Source organism: Anomaloglossus baeobatrachus, chromosome 6 (assembly GCF_048569485.1).
Source record: "Anomaloglossus baeobatrachus isolate aAnoBae1 chromosome 6, aAnoBae1.hap1, whole genome shotgun sequence".
Taxonomy (NCBI): domain Eukaryota; kingdom Metazoa; phylum Chordata; class Amphibia; order Anura; family Aromobatidae; genus Anomaloglossus; species Anomaloglossus baeobatrachus.
The window spans coordinates 522,795,116-522,817,992 of NC_134358.1; the positions used below are offsets into that span (position 1 = coordinate 522,795,116).

The window sequence follows — 22,877 nt, forward strand, 5'->3', positions numbered from 1 at the left end:
ATCTATCTATCTATCTATCTATCTATCCCTCTATCTATCTATCCCTCTATCCCTCTATCTATCTATCATATATGTCATATTATACTAAGTACAATAAAGTGATTATTTTTGCATTTAATTAAGAAATAAAAGGGGTTTCTTTAGTTGCCCTTGGCACATCACACTGCATACAATACTGTTATTGCATACCCCAGGAACCTGTTGCCTGTGATTGATGGCTCTGCTCTTTGCTGCGGCAGGTGGCTTCCTCCATACTGGGAGAATACATATCATATACATGTGATAACACTGGGTAAATCCCATAACTTCTATCCAATAAACTAGAAACAAGCCTAATTGAAATAAATTGTATATACCATGGAACAGATTTCCACTTTGTCTTTTCTGTCTTTTATTGTAAAGAATATATTATTCCTAATATATTATTCTAGCATACAAATGAGAAAATCTGCTTCCAGAACAATAGAGATATCTATAGTTTATTGTGCACCATTATAGTACACGCTTGCTAAAAATAGGGTCAGAAGAAATAGCATGAAAAATGACAAAATGCACAAGTGGAAAACCGCACCGTGGCGTACGCCGGTGAGCAAACACAAGCAGGATCCGTAGACGGAGATACCTACCCCGTGTCTGTGGTCTGACAAGCTTCTGATGTCTGAGTGCTCCTGGGATAACCTGCAGAAGTAATCTGCCGTCTCTTGTTCATACAACCCTTTTCATGGTCATTGAAGAGGCCCTTGGCCGGAGCGGGGTTCACAGCGTTAGTGTCTGGTGGGTCTGGCGGATATCCATTTAACATCCCATTGCCAGACTTGGCGTCCGTAGCTTCGTGTTGGTAGCCGTCAGTCCTGTGCTGATATGTGGAAAGCGTGCTCTTCGACACTCTGTACCCATGAGAAACTAGGAGGTCCTCTACGCTGAACATGCTGCGCTTCCTGGAGGAACAGCTATGCCGGGGCAAACCTGACTTTCAAAGGGTCTTTCATCACTGGAAGGAAGAAGAGTAAAATAAATATCACTCAGCAGCACGTGCTCCACGCTGGTTCAGGAATCCGGGCTTTTTCATTACATACTTTGTTTAGTTACCTAATGTTAAATTATATGCAGATGCTCTGATGAGTAATGGAGGGATCCTGCCAAGATAAGAAACTTGTAAGTTGCAGCCAGCAAAAGGGGATGAGATTTAGCTGCTGACTCTGCTTATTTTAGAAGGTAACTCGGAATCAGGAAACGCTTTAGGAAATGGTAAACATTTAAAAGTACTCAATAAAGGCCTGACATGAGATAGAGGAGAATGTGTGTTAGCGGATCTGTGTTCTCTTCTCTCCTGATGATGTGCCACAGTCTACAAAGCAAAATTGGGGTGGAAATATAGCCTGGAAAACGGAGCTTATCTGAATCTGAAAGTTTACATTGAATGTGGGCTAATATTTAGGATTTACCTTTAAAGAGTAACTAACTTTTTATCATCCTCTAGAACTTTTGTAATATACTTCAGTACATTATTTTCCCAAACACTATCCTGCAATGCAGATTTTTACTGAGCAGCAGTTAAAGAGAGCTTTTAAAGGAGCATGCTCCTTTAAAAGCTCTCTTTAACTGCTGCTCAGTAAACTCTGAACATTCAGTCTGTGTATGTGACTTTCTCTTCTGAGCCTCTCAATTGCTACCTCAATATTCAGAAAGCGAAAGTCTCCTAGCTTGTTTAAATATGGAATATTCACATGCTGTGGACTAACAAGAGTAATAGAGTTTCAACAAAACACTATCCTGCAATGCAGATTTTTACTGAGGAGCAGTTAAACAGAACTTTTAAAGGAGCATGCTCCTTTAAAAGCTCTGTTTAACTGCTGCTCAGGAAAATCTGAACATTCAGTCTGTGTATGTGACTTTCTCTTCTGAGCTTCTCAATTGCCACCCCGATATGCAGAAAGGGAAAGTCTCCTAGTTTGTTTAAATATGGAATATTCAAATGCTGTGGACTAACAAAAGTAATAGGGTTTCAACAAAACATAAGAGTAGTAATGTGCTAGTAAGGTGCTCTCCTTGTATGGCTGTGTCACCCACAACCAGTAGTACAAGTGTAAACAGATGCTGCAAGGTCCACAAGTCCAGAGGTTGAAGCCGTATGAAGGAACCAGAAGCAACATGGAATAAACTGCTCTGCTGTAGAAGAAAAGAAGTTCCAAACCACTTGAAAGGCGATATAGGTGCTTTATTCAACGCGTGTCAAAGTAAATCCCCACATCTTCATCAGGAAATTAACGAAATTCAAATTTGGTGCTTTTCCTGATGAAGAGGTGGGGATTTACTTTGAAATGTATTGAACAAAACACCTATATTGCCTTTCAAACAGTTTGGAACTTCTTTTCTTCTACAGCAGCACAATTTAGTCCACATTTCTTCTGGTTGCTTCATACTGAATATGGATCTTTACTGAGCAGCAGTTGAAAGCGTTTTCTAAAGGAGCATGAAGTGAACGTTGAAACAGATCAGTGCTTGGAACAGAAGAAGCAAAATAAAGTAATGTAATATATTTGAGTCTCTTAGCTTGTTTAAATATAGAATAGTCAAATGCTGTGGACAAACAAGCGCAATAGGGTCTTATCAAAACATAAGGGTGGTACTGTGCTAGTAAGGTGCACACCTTGTATGGATGTGTCATGCATACCCAGTAGTACGAGTGTAAACAGCTGCTCCAAGGTCCGCAAGTCCAGAGGCTGAAGCAGTATGAAGGAACCAGAAGCAACATGGAATAAACTGCGCTGCTGTAGAAGAAAAGAAGTTTCAAACCACTTGAAAGGCGATATAGGTGCTTTATTCAACGCATTTCAAAGTGAATCCCTACTACATCAGTAAATGCACCAAATTCAAATTTGGTGCTTTTCCTGATGAAGAACTAGGGATTTACTTTGAAATGCGTTGAATAAGATAGCTATATCGCCTTACAAGCAGTTTGGAACTTCTTTTCTTTTACAGCAGCGCAGTTTAATCCACATTTCTTCTGGTTGCTTCATACTAATTATGGAATATGGATCTTTGCTAAGCAGCAGTTGAAAGCAGCTTCTAAAGGAGCATGACGTGGACGTTGAAACAGAACTGTGCTTGGAACAGAAGAAGGAAAATAAAGTAACGTAATATATTTAAGTCTCCTAGCTTGTTTAAATCTAGAATATTCAAATGCTGTGGACAAACAAGCGCAATACAGTCTTATCAAAATATAAGGGTGGTACTTTGCTAGTAAGGTGCACACCTTGTATGGATGTGTCATGCATACCCAGTAGTACGAGTGTAAACAGCTGCCGCAAGGTCCGCAAGGTCGACAAGCCCAGAAGCTGAAGCAGTATGAAGGAACCAGAAGATATGTGGATTAAACTGCACTGCTGTGGAAGAAAAGAAGTTCCAAACCGCTTGAAAGGCGATATAGGTGCTTTATTCAACGCGTTTCTAAGTAAATCCTCACGTCTTCATCAGGAAATAAACCGAATTCAAATTCGATGCTTTTCCTAATGAAGAAGTGGGGATTTACTTTAAACCGCGTTGAATAAAGCACCTATATTGCCTTTCAAGCGGTTTGCAGCTTCTTTTCCTCTACAGCAGCGCAGTTTAATCTACGTTTCTTCTGTTTCCTTCATCCTAAATATGGATCTTTGCTGAGCAGCAGTTAAAAGCAGCTTCTAAAGGAGCATGAAGTAGATGTTGAAACAGAGTAGAACAGTGCATGGAACAGAATAAGCAAAATAAAGTAATATAATATATTTTACAAAATAAAATCGCAAGCTTCCAATCTCTCAACAATAATTAAATTAGATACTCTTTATATTTCTGGTATTTTTCTCATATTTCCTTATTTGTTTTTCTCTTCCTACATTTTCTTCATAATTAGTTCATATCTTTCAACAGTTTCCCCCCAATCCATGCGCTCTGTAGCACTTCATGCTGTACATAGTTACTGACTGGTAATTGGGTCACGCAGCTTTTATATAAATACATTTGCTTATGATAAGGATGGGTGGACTTGTTTTAATTTTGTATTACTCTGTAATGTCTGATACAGTTTGCTCATGTGCATAGTGAATTGTACAGTGCTGCGGAATATGATGGCGCTATATAAATATAAATTATTATAATTAAATTTGGTAGAAAATGAATTTGGAATCGGAATGTGGCTGCTCTCACCTGCAGGAAGATCTGAAGACTATTTCTGCACCTCTTAGGCCCTAGGTTTGCAGTGAAGTCACCATACCTCCTTCTGGATCAACAACTGCATATCTAATACATAAAGCTCAGTGTATGTATGTATGTATGTATGTATGTATGTATGTGTGTATGTATGTATGTATGTATGTATGTATGTATGTATGTGTGTATGTCCGCTAAAGGAATCTGCACCGTCGCATTTATAATCACGAAATTTTGCACATGCCTCATGTGACCCCGGGAACGTCATAGACTATATTTTGACAGGAAAATGTAACCCCGCGCTTTGCAGTTGCTCTCAAAAAACATGCCTCCATTAAAGTAAATGGAGCCTGGAACTACTGGTTTTAATAGCAGCTGTGAATGGTTGCTATAGGAACAAAATACATTGTTAGTATAAGAATAAGAAGCTTATATGTGAGGTAATACGATATCGGTGGAGAGACAGATACAGAGAGAGAGACAGAGACAGACAGGGAAAGAGACATAGAGACACACAGAGAAAGAGACAGACAGAGACAGACGGTGAAAGAGACAGACAGAGACAGATGGGGAAAGACACAGACCTGGAAAGAGACAGACCTGGAAAGGGACAGGCCTGGAAAGGGACAGACCTGGAAAGGGACAGACCGGGAAAGAGACAGACCTGGAAAGAGACAGACCTGGAAAGAGACAGACAAAAACAGACGGGGAAAGAGACAGACGGGGAAAGAGACAGACGGGGAAAGAGACAGACGGGGAAAGAGACAGACGGGGAAAGAGACAGACGGGGAAAGAGACAGACGGAGCAAGAGACAGACGGGGAAAGAGACAGACGGAGCAAGAGACAGACGGAGCAAGAGACAGACGGAGCAAGAGACAGACGGGGCAAGAGACAGACGGGGCAAGAGACAGACGGGGCAAGAGACAGACGGGGCAAGAGACAGACGGGGCAAGAGACAGACGGGGCAAGAGACAGACGGGGCAAGAGACAGACGGGGCAAGAGACAGACGGGGCAAGAGACAGACGGGGCAAGAGACAGACGGGGCAAGAGACAGACGGGGCAAGAGACAGACGGGGCAAGAGACAGACGGGGCAAGAGACAGACGGGGCAAGAGACAGACGGGGCAAGAGACAGACGGGGCAAGAGACAGACGGGGCAAGAGACAGACGGGGCAAGAGACAGACGGGGCAAGAGAGAGACAGACAGACACAGGAATAGAGAGACAGACAGACACAGAGACACAGAGATAGAGACAGATAGACTAATACAAAGACAGACAGAGAGATAGAAACAGACAGACAAGGAAAGAAACAGACAGACAGCGACACACAGACAGAGACTAGGAGAGCGACAGAGACAGTTACTATCCCGGGCAAAGCCCAGGTACTACTGCTAGTTTTCATATAAAATATATTTATTTCTTGTCTCCTATCAAATGTGCAGTAATTTCTGCATCTGGTAATATTGTATAACCAAAGTGAATTCCTATTAACAGATTTTGCACATTGTAGTGGATAATCAACCTGGAGTTTTGCAGGAACATAAAGAGAATTTGATTAAAAATATCTACAAGTACAAAAAAAAAAAAACTTCTAAGGCAGCTGTATACAGTAGGTGAAATAAGTCACCAATTTTATAAGTAACTACATTTCTAAAGGTGTTATTAATATGAATTTCTCACCAGATGTCAGTAACAATGCATCCAATCCACACAGGCAAAGTAATCAAACTATAGATGCCCATAAATTTAGAAATGTGTAATAATGAGAAATTACACAGGTAAAAAGTATTGAACACGATTACTGAAATGTATTTAATACTTCGTACAAAAGCCCTTGTTGGGATAACAGCTCCAAGATGACTCCTGTATGGAGAAACTAGTGGCATGCATTGCTCAGGTGGGATAATGTTCCATTTTTCTACACAAACACTCTCCAAATCGTGAAGGTTTCATGTGTTCCTTCTGAGAACTCTGAGCTTTAGTTCCTTCCATACATTTCTATTTGATTCAGATCCAGTGATTGGCTCAGCCATTCTAGTAGCATCATTTTCTTTCTCTGTGACCACTTGATAGTCTCCTTGGCTGTGTGTTTGGGATCATTGTCTTTCTGAAATGTCCACCCTCATTTCATCTTCAACATCCTGGTAGATGGCAGCAGACTTTTATCAAGAATGTCTCAGTCAGTACATTTGTCCATTCATCTTTCCTTAAATTATATGAAGTTTGCCAGTGCAGTATGCTGAAAAATAGCTCCACATCATCATGTTCCCACCTCCATACTTCACTGTTGGTATGGTGTTTTGGGGGTAATATGCAGTGCTTCTTGCAATCCAAACATCATGTGTATTATGGCATCCAAGAGTTGAATTTTGGTCTCACCTGGTCAGCCTATATTCTCCCAGTATTTCACAGGCTTGTCGAAACGTGCGTTAACATGCTCTTTGAAATTCTGGGGTGCTTGGAGAGAATGGATGGATTTCCAACAAACCGAGGAGCACCAGGTATTGCTGGGGGCCGCCCAGGGACCAGTGATGAGACACCACAATAATATTAGGTGCGTAGTTGTGTCGAGAAACAGAAGGATGGAGTGGCCTTCTGCCTATTCCCCCCATCCCCACCCTTCCCTTCCTCTACCTAACCTCCTCCTCCCCTTCTCTCCCTCCTTTTCTCTTTTTGCTAAATGCCTATCACCACCCCCCTTTTCTCCCTCTCTTCCTTCCTTATTTCACAGGAGCATGTTCTTGGCTCTGCCTGTAGGCCTTACATACTCCCTTCTTTTGTCTCATTTTTTCTTCTATGCTTTTTAGTGCTTCTAAATATGTATAAAAATTTGGAATCGTTCATAATCGTTCGTTGCAAGACGGACTGTACGTTTGTGTACATTTTGGGATACTGTGATTTCGCTGCACTACCTGTTCTGAATAGCACCACTGTTGGCGAAGTTGGACCTTTAGGTCCGAGCAATTGTATCTTACGTTTTCCTGATTCCTGTTAAATAAGATTTTTTAAAAAAACAAAACATGATTTTTGTTCAGCAATGGAGCATTGCGAAGTGAGCGTGCATACAGGCCATGGAGGTTGAATGGATTACTTATTGCTTTCTTTGACACAACTGTACCTTCTGATTGTAAGTCTTTTCGTAGCTCTCCACAAGTAGTTCCTGGCTCTTGGACAACTCTTCTGATAATTTTCTTCACTCCTCTGTCTGAAATCTTGTGGGGAGCACCTGGTTGTGGCCGGTTTATGGTGAAATTATGTTCTTTCCACTTCTGGATTTAGGCTCCAACACTGCTCACTGGAACCTTCAGTAGATTAAAATTTCTTCTGTAACCAATGCCATCAGTAAGTTTGGCAACAATAAGGTTGCAAAGGTCTTGAGACAGCTCACTGGTTTTACCCATCATCAGATGTTTCTTGAGTGACACCTTGGTAATGAGACACATTTTTATACGCCATCAGTTGAACCAGCTGAAATTATATTTCACTAAGTGGCAGGATTGCTTTCTAATTACTGATAGATTTCAGCTGGGGTCATGACTTTCCATGGCCTTTTGCACCGCTCTTCTTTCATGTGTTCAATGCTTTTTCTCTGTAACTTAATTTATGGATATTCTTGGTTTGATTTCTTTGCCTGAGTGGATTTAATGAGTTGTTACTGACATCTGGTGAAAAATTCATGTCAATAGCACTTTTATAAATACATTTACTTAAAAAATTGGTGAGGTGTTCAATACTTATTTCACCCACTGTATATATATTTTATGCATTATACAGTAAGTAGTGCAGATTAAATATAGGGACCCCCATACAGCAGTATGAAAAGTCATACTGGGCAAAATTCTAGCCCAGATTGGTCAATAAAACCATTGCACAGACTCAAACTGACATACATATATATATAAGCAGGAGAACGAGAGTCAAAAGGTGCCAAAAAAGTGAATATACTTTTATTGTTTACAATCATAAATGTGCAACCAGCAAAAAAAGAGGATACAATCACAGAGGGGTGTGAAAATACATAATCAGGACCGCCAGAATGAGTGGTATTGAAGGGTGACCAGTTACATGAATAAAGCATACAGGGGAAATATCAGAGCGAATGTTATAAGGACAATACATATAAAGTGCATGTGCATGAATGCATATAAGGATAAAGGTGAGAATAAAGGATGACCGCACTCTGTCCGCTGTGAAGGATTTTCTTTTATTCAAACACGTGCATAGTAGAAAGCCGGAGGCACTCTGTGAGCTGGCTCCTCAAGACTGGACGACGGCCGTTTCGCCCACAAATTGGGCTTCCACGGGTCCACATGTGGAGCTACGGCAACACCCCTTTTAAAGGAGTGCTCACAGGTTGCCAGAGGCCACATAAAAAAACAACAACAGGAGATTTGTATGTATAACAGTGAATATAAAATGTAAACATATGTCACTTTACATGAACCAGTTTACAAAATTTACATAAATAACAAACAATGTATAGACACCAGAAGTATTAGAAAAAAAAAAAAAAATGTATCACAGGAATATAGCCAGATCCACACGGTCGTTTAACCCTTGTGGGCCTTGTGCCCCATAATTAATGATCAATCTAGCCTCTTCTTGCAGTAATAATTTATGCAGGTCGCCCCCCTTAGAAGGGAGAGAGACTCTCTTGAGGCCGGCAAAACGTAAAACGTTAGGATTACTGTCATGACATTCCTGGATATGTGTGATTAATCTGGGGGAACCTTTCCCTGATGTTATTGAACCATAATGCTCCCTGAATCGTATATATAAACACCTGATAGTTTTGCCTATGTAGAACCTGCCACAAGGGCAGAGAACTACATAGACCACAAACTTGGTTTTGCATGAAATAAATTGGTGGACAGTGTGCAAATGCGAGCCTACCTGTAAAGAACGACCAGTTAAATGTAAATTACAAAAATGGCATTGACCACACCGGTAATTCCCCGGTGGACAGCATCTATTCAGCCATGTTGCTGGACTAGTAAGTCTGTTCTTCACAAGTTTGTCTCGCAAATTACCGCATCGTCTGAACGACACCAAAGGATTGGAACCTGTTCTTTCAGACAAGGCGGGATCACTTTTTAAAATGTGCCAATTTCTGCAAAGAGCATTCCTAATAGCGTGCTCCATGGGTCCAAATTTGAAGCTGAAGACAAATCTATCCACACCCTCCATGCTTTTTTTGGTGCGATTTTTTTGGGCAGCAGTGGTGCTATCGGATCTGGCTCTCTCACAGGCCGAATCAACTAGTTTTTTTGGGTAACCTCTTTGTTGCAATCTAGTTTTCAACTCCTGAGACTGAGGGCAAACCTATAGTCAATTCCTGAGAGTACGAAGGGCAAATAGTTCAGAGGAATCTTGTTTTCAACAGTCTCAGGAGTTGAAAACTAGATTGCAACAAAGAGGTTACCCAAAAAAACTAGTTGATTCGGCCTGTGAGAGAGCCAGATCCGATAGCACCACTGCTGCCCAAAAAAATCGCACCAAAAAAAGCATGGAGGGTGTGGATAGATTTGTCTTCAGCTTCAAATTTGGACCCATGGAGCACGCTATTAGGAATGCTCTTTGCAGAAATTGGCACATTTTAAAAAGTGATCCCGCCTTGTCTGAAAGAACAGGTTCCAATCCTTTGGTGTCGTTCAGACGATGCGGTAATTTGCGAGACAAACTTGTGAAGAACAGACTTACTAGTCCAGCAACATGGCTGAATAGATGCAGCCCACCGGGGAATTACCGGTGTGGTCAATGCCATTTTTGTAATTTACATTTAACTGGTCGTTCTTTACAGGTAGGCTCGCATTTGCACACTGTCCACCAATTTATTTCATGCAAAACCAAGTTTGTGGTCTATGTAGTTCTCTGCCCTTGTGGCAGGTTCTACATAGGCAAAACTATCAGGTGTTTATATATACGATTCAGGGAGCATTATGGTTCAATAACATCAGGGAAAGGTTCCCCCAGATTAATCACACATATCCAGGAATGTCATGACAGTAATCCTAACGTTTTACGTTTTGCCGGCCTCAAGAGAGTCTCTCTCCCTTCTAAGGGGGGCGACCTGCATAAATTATTACTGCAAGAAGAGGCTAGATTGATCATTAATTATGGGGCACAAGGCCCACAAGGGTTAAACGACCGTGTGGATCTGGCTATATTCCTGTGATACATTTTTTTTTTTTTTTCTAATACTTCTGGTGTCTATACATTGTTTGTTATTTATGTAAATTTTGTAAACTGGTTCATGTAAAGTGACATATGTTTACATTTTATATTCACTGTTATACATACAAATCTCCTGTTGTTGTTTTTTTATGTGGCCTCTGGCAACCTGTGAGCACTCCTTTAAAAGGGGTGTTGCCGTAGCTCCACATGTGGACCCGTGGAAGCCCAATTTGTGGGCGAAACGGCCGTCGTCCAGTCTTGAGGAGCCAGCTCACAGTGTGCCTCCGGCTTTCTACTATGCACGTGTTTGAATAAAAGAAAATCCTTCACAGCGGACAGAGTGCGGTCATCCTTTATTCTCACCTTTATCCATGGATTTTGTTCTATGACGAGCACCCCGCTCCTGGATTGTTGGACTTTCCAGGCTCTCCACCCGGACTCGGGCACAGGCGATACCGCAGACGTTACTGCAGGTAATGTGCAGTGGTGCAGGACTCAATTATCTCCCTTTGCCATGAATGCATATAAATAGCCCGCTCAGACACCCACAATGCATTAATAGAGTCTGGTTCAATCATATAAATAAGACAGCATGTACAAAATAAAGTGGCCAGTGCATGATCCTGAATATGCAAGGAAGAGGCTCCCCCACACCCCACCAACGTACGTTTCGCTTATTTGAGCGCCGTGCTCAATTTCGGCTTCCTCAGGGAGGGAGAAGGCAGCCTACCTAACTACCTTCCTAAGTAGTGCATGCAGAAATAACCTGGATATTACTGGACCTTTTCCTCATCTCTACTTTATTACCGAGTGTTAATGATCATTTTTGCTCTTTACTCTGCCGAGTAAATGGCTCTTCCCATATGGAGCTGAAGAATAGTGCTTTGTGGTCTGAGCCAATAATGGCTCTTTCTACTGTCACAGCATAAAGGGTGCTTTACACGCTGCGACATCGCTAGCGATAGCACCCGCCCCCGTCGTTCATGTGACATGTGGTGATCGCTGCCGTAGCGAACAATATCGTTACGGCAGCATCACACGCACATACCTGTCCAGCGACGTCGCTGTGGCCGCCGAACAATCCCACCTTCAAGGGGGAGGTGCGTTCGGCGTCACAAAACGGCCGCCCAATAGAAGAGGAGGGGAGGAGATGAGCATCCGGAACATGCCGCCCACCTCCTTCCTTCCTCCTTTCCAGTGGACGCAGGTAGGATGATGATCGTCGTTCCTGCGGTGTCACACACAGCGATGTGTGGTGCCGCAGGAACGACGAACAACCTGCGGAATGAAACACCAACGATATTATGATTATGAGCGACGTTTCAATGATCAATGATTTTTGCCGTTTTTGCGCTCGTTGATCGTCGCTCCTAGCTGTCACACGCTGCGATGTCACTAACGACGCCGGATGTGCGTCACAAACACCGTGACCCCGACGATATATCATTAGTGATGTCGCAGCGTGTAAAGCACCCTTAAGTCTTATATCTAAATTGTTGCTAACATATTTAATTTATTGGGTCAGTCCTGATATTTTGCAAACAATCTGACAAATTTGGGCATTTTACAGGCTAAAATGGTGTGGGAGTTTATGTAAACCCTGCCCAAAAATGTCCACTCCTGCATTATTTTGAGCATACATGAACCAGTCCTGGTAGGCATGATGGAATCTGTAAGGTTTTTTTTATATATATTATATGAGAGCAACATGATAGAAGGGCAGATAACCTGATTCCAGTGATGTGTCACTTACTGGGATGCTTGGTGTAGTTTTGTTAAAATAACTATTTTCTTTGCTGCAGATCTATCAGGTCTCTGAAAGCTGAACTGTTTATAACCTCAACCACATCATTGATAGCTTTCAGTTTTCACTGTGCATAGGCATAAAGCTGCCAATCAGTGGTGGAGTAGGCTTACACAGAGCTCATGAATATGGAAGACTAAAGGGCAGTAGACAACTAGTTCTCTAATGATAATCTCCTACTGATAGAACACTAATTTTATTGAAGCTTAAACACTTAGACAAGTAAGTGACTTGTCACTGGAATCAGGGTTTCTGCCCCTACATTATGCTACTCTCAGATTAAGTAGCAGAAACCTGGTGACAAGTTCCCTTCAAACCAAACTAATTTTAGCAATGGTGATAAATGGAAAGTATGCATCTCATTAGAAAGTCTGTCGTGAGTGTGTTCCTCCCGGGGGAGATTTTGGGCGAGTCTGGAATCAGATCACAACGCTTTAGTGTTGTGTTTGCTGATCCACTACTGGTATTTAGATAACATCTACTTGCTCGTAGTGCAGTTAGGGTTAAGCACACTTTCCTGTCTGGCTGCTATCTGTAACTTTAATCCCACGTGCAGCTCTTTTGCTACCACTCCCCTTCAATATATAAAGTCACATGTTCTGTCATCTGACGCCAGTGATAGAATCTTAAACCTCATTACTTCCATGCGGTTCACTTTGGAAGGAGCCAGGCTCTGGAAGAAGCTTTTTATTTTGTGTCATTTGCTGCTGTGGTGTTAGCTGCACTGTAACTGCTTGAATTGTTTTTCCTTTTTATGTCTATTTCCACTGTCTATTTTACAACCTTCTGTTTCTTTGTTGCACAGGTGAGACTAGTGCTCTCATTGGCCTGCTCACTAGCCAGGGTGAGTTTATGGCAAGTAAGAGCTTATACACGTGATCGGCGATGGGGTGAAAGAACCCCTTATATGGACGTCAAGGAATGCAGGGTACAGCCTCAGGTGAGTACAGGTGGTGACCCCACACCCCTCTCAATAGCGCCAGGGCACCTGTGTACCCTGTGTGCTGCAGCACCTGGCAAAACCTCGTTTGTTCCTCCGTGACAGTCTAACATAATCGGCTTCTCTAATGCACACAAGCCGATGTAGAAACATTGCAGCTTCATCCCCCTCCTCCCTCACCGTTTTACTTCCTGTGGCTGAGAAGGTACATATTTTATGTATTGACACATACGTATTACTTTTTTTGTAAAGAATATAAAATTCCTTTCATGTTGATATAATTGTAAATATGTGTCTTCACTTTAACCAAGCTTTCCCAGCCGTCAGAGCCTGAGAACGTGTTGCCAGTATTAAACTGTGTGAACATAATGTACAAGGGAAAAAACACAGCAATCTGGCCTCTCTACAGTAATGAATACACAATACATTGTTTTCACATTAATTTGCCAAGTTTTCACTGTGACTGATTTCATATTTTAAGGCCAAAGACATATAAACATTCTTCTGAATATTTAGCTTCACAAGTTCATGGAGCAAGTAACCCTATAGTCTGGGTCCTTAAAGGGATTGCCCCATTGACAAAATACACTTTAATATAGATATTGGAAAAATAATAATTTCCACAATTGGATGTGTTAAAAAATGTTCCTGTGCTGAGATAATCTTATATATGTGCCTGTGCTATGTACTGTATAATGGCCGTGTCTGACCATCCAGAAACGTGTTCTGAACATAGTAGGGGAGGAAGTAAAAGAGAGTGTAAAAACAGGACAGGATCGGATCACAGGTGCTGCTTTCTGTGAGGTAAAACATTTTCCTGCCCATTTTTTAAAAAACATGTTTTACCTCACAGAAAGAATCAACTATGGTCTTACGCTGTCCTGTTTGTATACTCTCTTTTGCTCCCTCCCCTGCCCAGGAGCTGTGGTATGTTCAGACTATTAAGGTTGCTCACAGCAATAAAGTACTACAACCACCAGTAAGGGGTACTTTGCACGTTGCGACATCGCTACTGCGATATCGTCGGGGTCAAATCCAAAGTGATGCACATCCGGCGCCGGTAACGACGTCGCAATGTGTAAAGCCTAGATGCGCCGATAAACGATCGCAAAAGCGTCGAAAATCGGTGATCTGTGTAGTGTCGGACATTTTCATAATGTCGCACCAATAGGAGATACGATGTTGATCCTCGTTCCTGCGGCAGCACACATCGCTGTGTGTGAAGCCTCAGGAGCGAGGAACATCTCCTACCTGCGTCCTGCGGCTCACGCCGGCTAAGAGGAAGGAAGGAGGTGGGCGGGATGTTTATGTCCCGCTCATCTCCGCCCATCCGCTTCTATTGGCCACCTGCCGTGTGACGTCGCAGTGACGCCGCACGACCCGCCCCCTTAGAAAGGAGGCGGTTCGCCGGCCAGAGCAACGTCGCAGAGCAGGTAAGTGCGTGTGAAGCTGCCGTAGCGATAGTGTTCGCTACGGCAGCTATCACAAGATATCGCATGTGCGACGGGGGCGGGGACTATCGCGCTCGGCATCGCTAGCCGATGCTAGCGATGCCGCAACATGCAAAGTACCCCTAATTCTGGATCACAACCCTCACCAGACCAGTATAGAGATGCTATAGCTGGCATTAATGGACAGAGTTTAATTCAGATGAATAGGATTGTATTGTGGGAATCCACCTTGATGGTTTTCAGATCTACGTAGTAAAAACTAATGAATTTGTCCCCAACTGACATTTAAGCGCCCCATTCTCAGGCCCCAGCAGTCAGACAACCCCTTTAACTTTTAATATTGGCCACTACTTAATTACTTCCATGTTATTAGAATTTTCCTTCCTTTATCTTGTTTTGTGCCTGTGAGCTCGGGAGATCCTATTAGATAGGGGGATGCTACAAGAATGTCCCAGGTTTAAGGGGAAATCCAGCTTTTATATTTTAAAAAATGGATTCCTCACCACATTACACAATACAAACTGCATACAATATGAAATAAATCTATTTAGAACCGATGAGGCTGGTGTACTTACTTTGAAACTCCATGTCAAAATAGCTTTTACAGTCCTTTTTCAAAGGTTTTATTATTTATTATTATGAAAATTAATTAAATGCTCACTTTAATATCAGGATAAATAGCCTTTTTGACAGGTCATCTTTTCAAAGTAAGTACACCAGGATCATCAGGTCATCAGCATTATCGAATCGGCTTGAAATAAAAAACAAAAACAAACATCTGAAAATCTTGTCAAACAAGAGAAGAAACTACAATCATGTATTTTCATGGCAGATCCAAGGGGCCGCCTTTCTCGGCTGTGTTTGCAATCATATGGCTATGGCAGATCATTTGTTTAAATAACCCCTCTAGTGTGTAGAAGAGTTTATATGTTAAATTAATGTAATTAAAGGGATTAAGGCAGCATAAAATGTCCAGACAAGTAATAAAGATCCAGTGATGTACCACCAATGGAAGCAGACTGCGTGGATACTATGGGTGCTGTCAACTGTGGGGATCAGGGCCGTCGGTACCCATTATACGAGGTATGCCTTGACGTGGCTACAGGGCAGATATAAAAATGGCCATTGCTATATGCTAAATATCTCAATTTATTCTTAGATATCCTTTAGCAGTGATGAATATCGATATTCTTACATTCATGGTTTTCATACTTTAGCATTTCAGAGTGCAGCTGTCCTTTTTTTGTCATTTTATGTCATGTTCAGTTATGCACCTGTGCACATTGCAGTTTTGGGAGTACCGTCAGTCTTTTTGTTTATATTGTGTTGGTTGTATTGCGAGGGTACCATATAGTATTGCTTAGTTTTAGAGGGGCTTCATAATTAATTGTAGAGAACTTTGGGGGACATTATGTGGCGTTATACTGTCTTAGGCTATGTGCGCACTAGAAAGTGACTTTCTCTTAAGAAAAAAACGAACCCTCTGAAAGAATCCCGCACCCACGGTAAAACCGCACCCGTGTTTTTTCTGCGATTTGCCGTGGTTTTGCCGCGGATTTACCACAGATTTACTGCGGATTTTCCCGCAAGTTGGTCTCCGCGGATTTTTACCATTATCTATGGCAAAAAACGCAGGTACCTGCGGAAAAGAAGTGACATACTCATTAATTCCGCAGAAAATCCGCGGGTAAATCCGTGGGTATAAAAAAACGCAGTGTGCGCACAGCATTTTTTAAAACCCATAGGATTTGCTGGGGAATGACTGCAGCAATGTTAGACACATTTTCTGCAGCAAATCCGTGGCAAATCCGCGACAAAATCCGCGGCAAATCCGCAGCTTGCGCACAGGGCCTTAGGGGACACCCGGAGCATCATACTTTGTTGGGAACACTCTGGTGGCAGTATATTATACTGGGTGTACTAGGGGGCATCATAATGAGTGTGAAGGACTCTATCGTGGGATCCTAATGTCGGGGTATCATACTACGTGGGATAATGCCCTGCTGGGGCATTATACTAAGCAGTGTAGTTGCAAAATATGTGTGTGGATTCACTATCCGAAAATCTTATTGTGCATGGGTACTTTTTAGGAAAATCAAACTTTGTGGAGGGGCATCATATGACAGGAGGCATGATATTGTGTGGACACCATGAAAGGGTAGGCACACTAAGGGGCATCACAAGTACCATTGGGGCAATTATTAGTTGGGTCCTTAAGCCTATCAAATAATATTTTTTGGGGAGGGGAAGGGGGCACGAGGGCCCAATTTAGACTTTTACTGTACAACCTATAATTTCTAAGATCTACTGCTTTTAAAGACATTGGCTCTGAATTATCAGCAGTAGTGTTCTTCACGATGGTCTTGATGAGATGTGCTGGAGTCAAATACTCCTGAGTCATGAAGAGGCAGGCGTCAGACGAGTACACTGCACCTCTGAGTGCTTCCTTGCAACAAATCCTACTCCAGCACCTGCTGGAGTAAAGGGGGCTTTACACGCAGCGATATCGCTAGTGAGCGTACCCACCCCCGTCATTTATGCGTCACGGGCAAATCGCTGCCCGTGGTGCAGAATATCGTTAGGAGCAGTCACACGGACTTACCTGCCTAGTGACGTCGCTGTGGCCGGGGAACCGCCTCCTTTCCGTCACTAAGCGGCCGCCCAATAGAAGCGGAGGGGAGGAGATGAGCGGCCGTAACATCCCGCCCACCTCCTTCCTTCCTCATTGCTGGCGGCCGCAGGTAAGCTGTAGTTAGTCATTCCCGAGGTGTCACATATAGCGATGTGTGCTGCCTCGGGAACGACGAACAACCTGCGTACTCAACAAACAATTTTTTTGAAAATGGACGATGTGTCAACAATGGACGATTTGGTGAATATTTTCCATTGTTAACGGCCGCTCGTTGTGTCACACACAACGACATCGCTAACGATGCCAGATGTGCGTACCCGTGACCCCGGTGATATATCGTTAGATACGTCGTTGCGTGTAACGGGGCCTTAAGATGTAGCAAACACCGCCGCTAGTCATGTATCCTCATCCCACCCCAGCTCCACCTACTTTGTCATAGCTGAGTGATATTGGCATCAGAACGTGAAACGACACAAAGTTTAACGCAACCACGAGTTGCACCAAAATGATGAAACTTTTCAAAGCTTTTTATACCAGAACACTGGTGGAAAAGATTTGACGAATCGGACCCAACGGCTGTGGACTGAACTTATTTTAAAGAGCGCTGACGGTAAAGCATTTTTTTTTCTCATTTTTACACAATCAATTTTTCATCAGATGGTCCTAAAGGTCCAGAAGTCATTTGCTGCAGCTGGCACAGACATATAGACACATGCAGGTGCTGTGCACTGAGCACATCCAACCGCAGTAAAAGTGGAAATGGGATCGGGATCATTATTTGGGGTCACACATTTACTCACAAATTTGTACTTTTTTTTTTTCTATAGTTTTAAAATCAATTAACAGTGCAAGATATAAAGATTGCACAAGGGAAGTAATGGACAAGATGAGCTATTATCCTATATGTAATTATGTATCATCCCTGTGTGCATGAATATCTTATACATTACAACACTGCATTTCCCCAATCTCGTTCTTCGCCACTGCCGTATAATAATAACGCACACATACCCCGATGACTGTTCCACATTTGTTTGACCTGGTAAAATCCATAACCACATAATGAAACGGCCTCCCATGAAGTTTTATGCCTCCGCTGTACATCAGAACCATTCATCTCCATGCTCCTTACCCTCATCCATACAAAGAGCCAGAAACTCTCCATAAATGGCTATGGAAGCGATTTTTCATGTTTGAAGTTAATCCTCCGACTCACAGCTGGATTACCACTGGCCCCTGTCCAAAGTTAAAACAGACAGCCACTTGGATGTTCTTTGCTAAGACTCCTGTCTTTATAAAACCACACATAAAGATACACAAACAAGAGGCTCTAATGGCTGCACCCACATGCGCAGCGCGCAGAAAGATCTTCTTTGTGTCATGCGAGCCATTCCCAGAGGACATATAATATCAACAGCAGAGTGAGAGGATCATGTACTAGTGTAATGATTTTACATCAGCATTAATCATCAAGTGATGACAAGGAACATGGAAGGAAAGGCCTTACTACCCTGAACTTTTAACCCTACTGATACCAGCGCATTTTCCCCAAAATGTATACAGTACAAATGTCTGGCATGTTATAATTTTCTCCCTGGCATGACTTGGAAAACATTTTGAAAAGTGCTGGGGTGAATGGCTACTGACTGATAGGCCATATCCAGAGGACATCTATGTGAGGCATGACAGCTTTGGGCGCTTCAATTCAATAGCGCCTGACTGTTGGTATATGAAACAGATGAGGACTTCTTTATATGTGTGAAGGAGGACTTTATGCTGATCTAACAGTAGATGGCGATGTTGTGCAGTTTCCTTACTCACTGTATTGTAAAAAGTCTCTTGTTGGTTCTTCTTTCTAGTTTCGATTTCTCTTTCTGATGAAATGCTGTATGACTGCATATTTTTTACCTCATGTTCCAGAAGTAAAGAGTTTGTTATCCCATGTAATCTGCTCTGTGAACTTTCTTCTGCAACTGGGAAGCTAGAAGCTGTGCAAGACTGACAAGTGAACTTCTACTAGAAAGACGGCACTACGGACGTACAAAGCTCTCTCAGCTGCTCAATGCCGAACAGAAAATTATGGAAGATATTGAACATATATTTTCTCATATATTACATTTATTTTTTGTTGCTTATATAGCGCTAACATATTCTGTAACGCTGTACAAAAGCTTCTCATGTGTCTTTCTCCCCTATTGGGCTCTAGTGCCCTTTTCTCAGACAAACACACACTAGGACTAGTCTCATATAAAGGCGAACACCATCTTTTTGGACTGTAAAGAGGAAATTCACATAGACATGGAGACAACATACATACTCCAACCAGATGTTGCTCATGGTCACTTGTGAACTCCATTGCTGAAAAGCATTGGTGCTAAGCCCTAAGTCAGAACTCTGGAGCACCTTTTCTTAGAACTCTACTTTGTTCTACTTGTCTGAAAATTTCTGATTAAAGAGGTTGTCCCCTACCTGGTCAACCCATTTTTAAATTAAGTAGTCCCCCTTAGAAAATAAAACCATACTCACCTCCCGTATTGGCACCATTCCATCGATATCAGCACCAGATATCCTGGGGGTCACGTGACATTGTTATGTTACATGAGCCCTGTAGCCAATCACAGGCTTCTATTAAAGAGCACCAACCACCAGGATTTTCCTATATAAACTAAAGCCAGTGTTGTACATACCTTTAGTTGTATGATCAGATGTATAGTTTCTGAAATACAGGCAAGTAAAGTTTGTGAAATTCACTGTTACTTGATTGATAGGTGCAACCGAATATCTAATAGGTGGGTCCTGTTTTGATAGTTATTCCCGCCCCTGTCTGCTGCCTGTCCTTCCTCCCCTCTGTCTGCCTGGCTGTCCCTTCTCCCCCCTGTCTTCCTCCCTCCACCCTCCCCATGTAATAAGAGAGACAGGGGGAGGAAGGACAGGCAGCAGACAAGGGCGGGAATAACTATCAACACCTGACCCACCTATTAGATATTCTGTAGCTGCTATCAATCAAGTAACAGTGAATTTCACAAACTTTTCTTGCCTATAATTCAGAAACTATACATCCGATCTCACAACTAAAGGTATGTATAGAATCAGCCTGATAGCACCAGTATAACACTGGCTTTAGTTTATATATGAAAATCCTTGTGGTTGGTCCTCTTTCAGCTTCTGTGCTCTCACTACTTTTGTCTGTCAAAGGTTTGGTAAGGGCATGAGCCTTGGAAAAATGGAAGAAGTGAAAGTGCCACAGCTGTTAGTGGCCGCTGATTGGCTGCAGGGCATATGTGACACAAAAATGTCACGAGAGCCCCAGGAGATCCGGCACTGACATTGCTGTGTGGGAGGTGAATATGTGGTGTTTTTATTTTACAAGTGGGACACCTTAATTTAAAAAGGGGTTGTCCAGGTAGAGGACAATCCCTTTTATTGTCAGAAGTTAGCATTGCCCGAATCAATAGGTCATTTTCCTACATAATTTACACTCTTCAATTATCACTGTCAATGTAAAAGCAGAAAGTTTATGAAAAATTAAAAGGGGTTGTCTAGGACATAAATATTTATCATCACCTATTCTTAGTATAAGCCACTTGCGGAGACTGACACACCATTCTAGCATGTCAGTGGTGAGGAGACGTTACGCCGCAATGCTCCTCTGGGAAATATTCAAATTGTCTCTTCATTGGGGAAGTAGACAAATTCTAATGCCACCTATTGGCGGCAGCAATCCTAAAAGTAAAAAGTGACCCTTTAACGAGCCTTGTCATATAACTTAGAATTTATGCCAGATCAGAACCTCAATTTCCAGACACAGTGTTTCGGGATGAGACAATTTGAATATTTCCCAGAGGAGCATTGCGGTTTAGTCTCCTCACCACTGACATGTTGGAATTGTGTGTCAGTCTCAGCAAGGAGAAAAGTTTCCCCTTTACACCCCATCTTAGCCTCTCATGCAGCCAGATTAAAGCTCATACTTTGCACTGATGAGGGACAACCAAACCGAAACACCGTGTCTGCAAATTCAGGTTCTGATCTTGCATAAATCCTACGTCATATGACAAGGCTTGTCAAATATCCACTTTTGACATTTAGGATTGCTACCTTCAATAGGTGGCACCAGAGTTTATCTACTTTTTCAGCGAAGAGACACTTAGGCGGGCTTTGCACACTACGACATCGCAGGTGCGATGTCGGAGGGGTCATGTCGAAAGTGACGCACTTCCTGCGTCGCTCTCGACATCGTAGTGTGTAAATCCTAGATGATACGATTAACAATCGCAAAAGTGTCGTAATGGTATCATCGGTGTAGCGTCGGCGAATTCCATAATTACGCTGATGCGATGGTCCGATGTTGTTCCTCGTTCCTGCGGCAGCACACATCACTGTGTGTGAAGCCGCAGGAGCGAGGAACATCTCCTACCTGCGTCACTGCGGCTCCCGTCGGCTATGTGGAAGGACAGAGGTGGGCGGGATGTTTACATCCCGCTCATCTCCGCCCCTCCGCTCCTATTGGCCGCCTGCCGTGTGACGCCGCACGACCTGCCCCCTTAATAAGGAGGCGGGTCGCCGGCCATATCGACGTCGCAGGGCAGGTGAGTGCATGTGAAGCTGCTGTAGCGATAATATTCGCTACGGCAGCTATCACAAAGATATCGCAGCTGTGACGGGGGTGGGGACTATCGCGCTCGGCATCGCAGCATCGGCTTGCGATGTCGTAGTGTGCAAAGCCCGCCTTAGTATAAGCCATCAATACTAGATCATTGGAGACCTGAAAACAACTGATTGAAGGGGATATTATCCACTTATGGTAAGGAAAGGCCATCAGTAGAGATGAGAAAATAATTTCTAAATTAATCAAACTGAGTTTGAATTTCCACAAAAACTCAGATTCTAATGAATCCAAATGTTTGCGAATTAATTTACACAACTCCAAGAGTTACAAAAATATAGACTGATTCTCACCTCTCTGAGTATACCTGTCCCACCCCCACTGCCCACCGTATCCTCTCATCCTCTTCAGCCTTCTCCTCCCTCCAAGTCTTCCGGTTGGCGCTTTTGCTGACTAGTCTTCATGTGGTCACATGAGGTTGAGAAGTGCATCACTGACAGGCATTGCATCCCATTATTGCATGTCATTAACATCAATTATGTGTGTCGCCCCCTCACATAACTGTGTGGGCCTGATTGTCAGCGGTACCCAACAGATGACCAGGAGGGAGAAAACCACAAAAGAGCAGGTTGGGGACAGTGGCAGGACAGGTATGGTGAGGGCCATGGCGATACCGATACCAGTATTTATTAAAATTGTATTATTTTTTAACTCCTTATTGGCGTTATAGGACATAGTTTATTCAATGCAGATTGAACTTCGTCCTCCCCCTGAATTGACTACATCGAATTTCGAAACATTCGCTCAACTGTAGTCATCATCAGTATCTAAACCTCTGACAACCTCTCTAACTGGGTATTACTATTGTGATTGCCTTTAGAGATGCTCCAGTGTTGTTCTTTTATGGGGAATATGAGTTATTTACTCTGACAGACATGTCAGGAGGGCTGACAGCTCCCCTCTATAGAATAGTAAGATGCCATTTTGGGTAAAACAACTGACAGCTCTGATATTTTCTGTGTTGTCAGAAAGTAGAGTAATTAGATAGTCTGGTGTTGTAGATGCTGTTATCAATGTGATATGAC

General features: G+C 42.7%; 1 protein-coding gene across 1 annotated transcript in view; it reads right to left on the reverse strand.

The window, feature by feature from the left end:
* Positions 1–22,877, reverse strand: part of JCAD (junctional cadherin 5 associated) — a 157,756-nt gene that overhangs the window by 37,317 nt on the left and 97,562 nt on the right. Inside the window, exon 3 of the mRNA XM_075315515.1 lies at positions 627–991. Coding sequence (XP_075171630.1) covers positions 627–928 — 302 coding nt within the window. The 5' untranslated portion in view covers positions 929–991. The remainder of the gene's footprint in view (positions 1–626; positions 992–22,877) is intronic.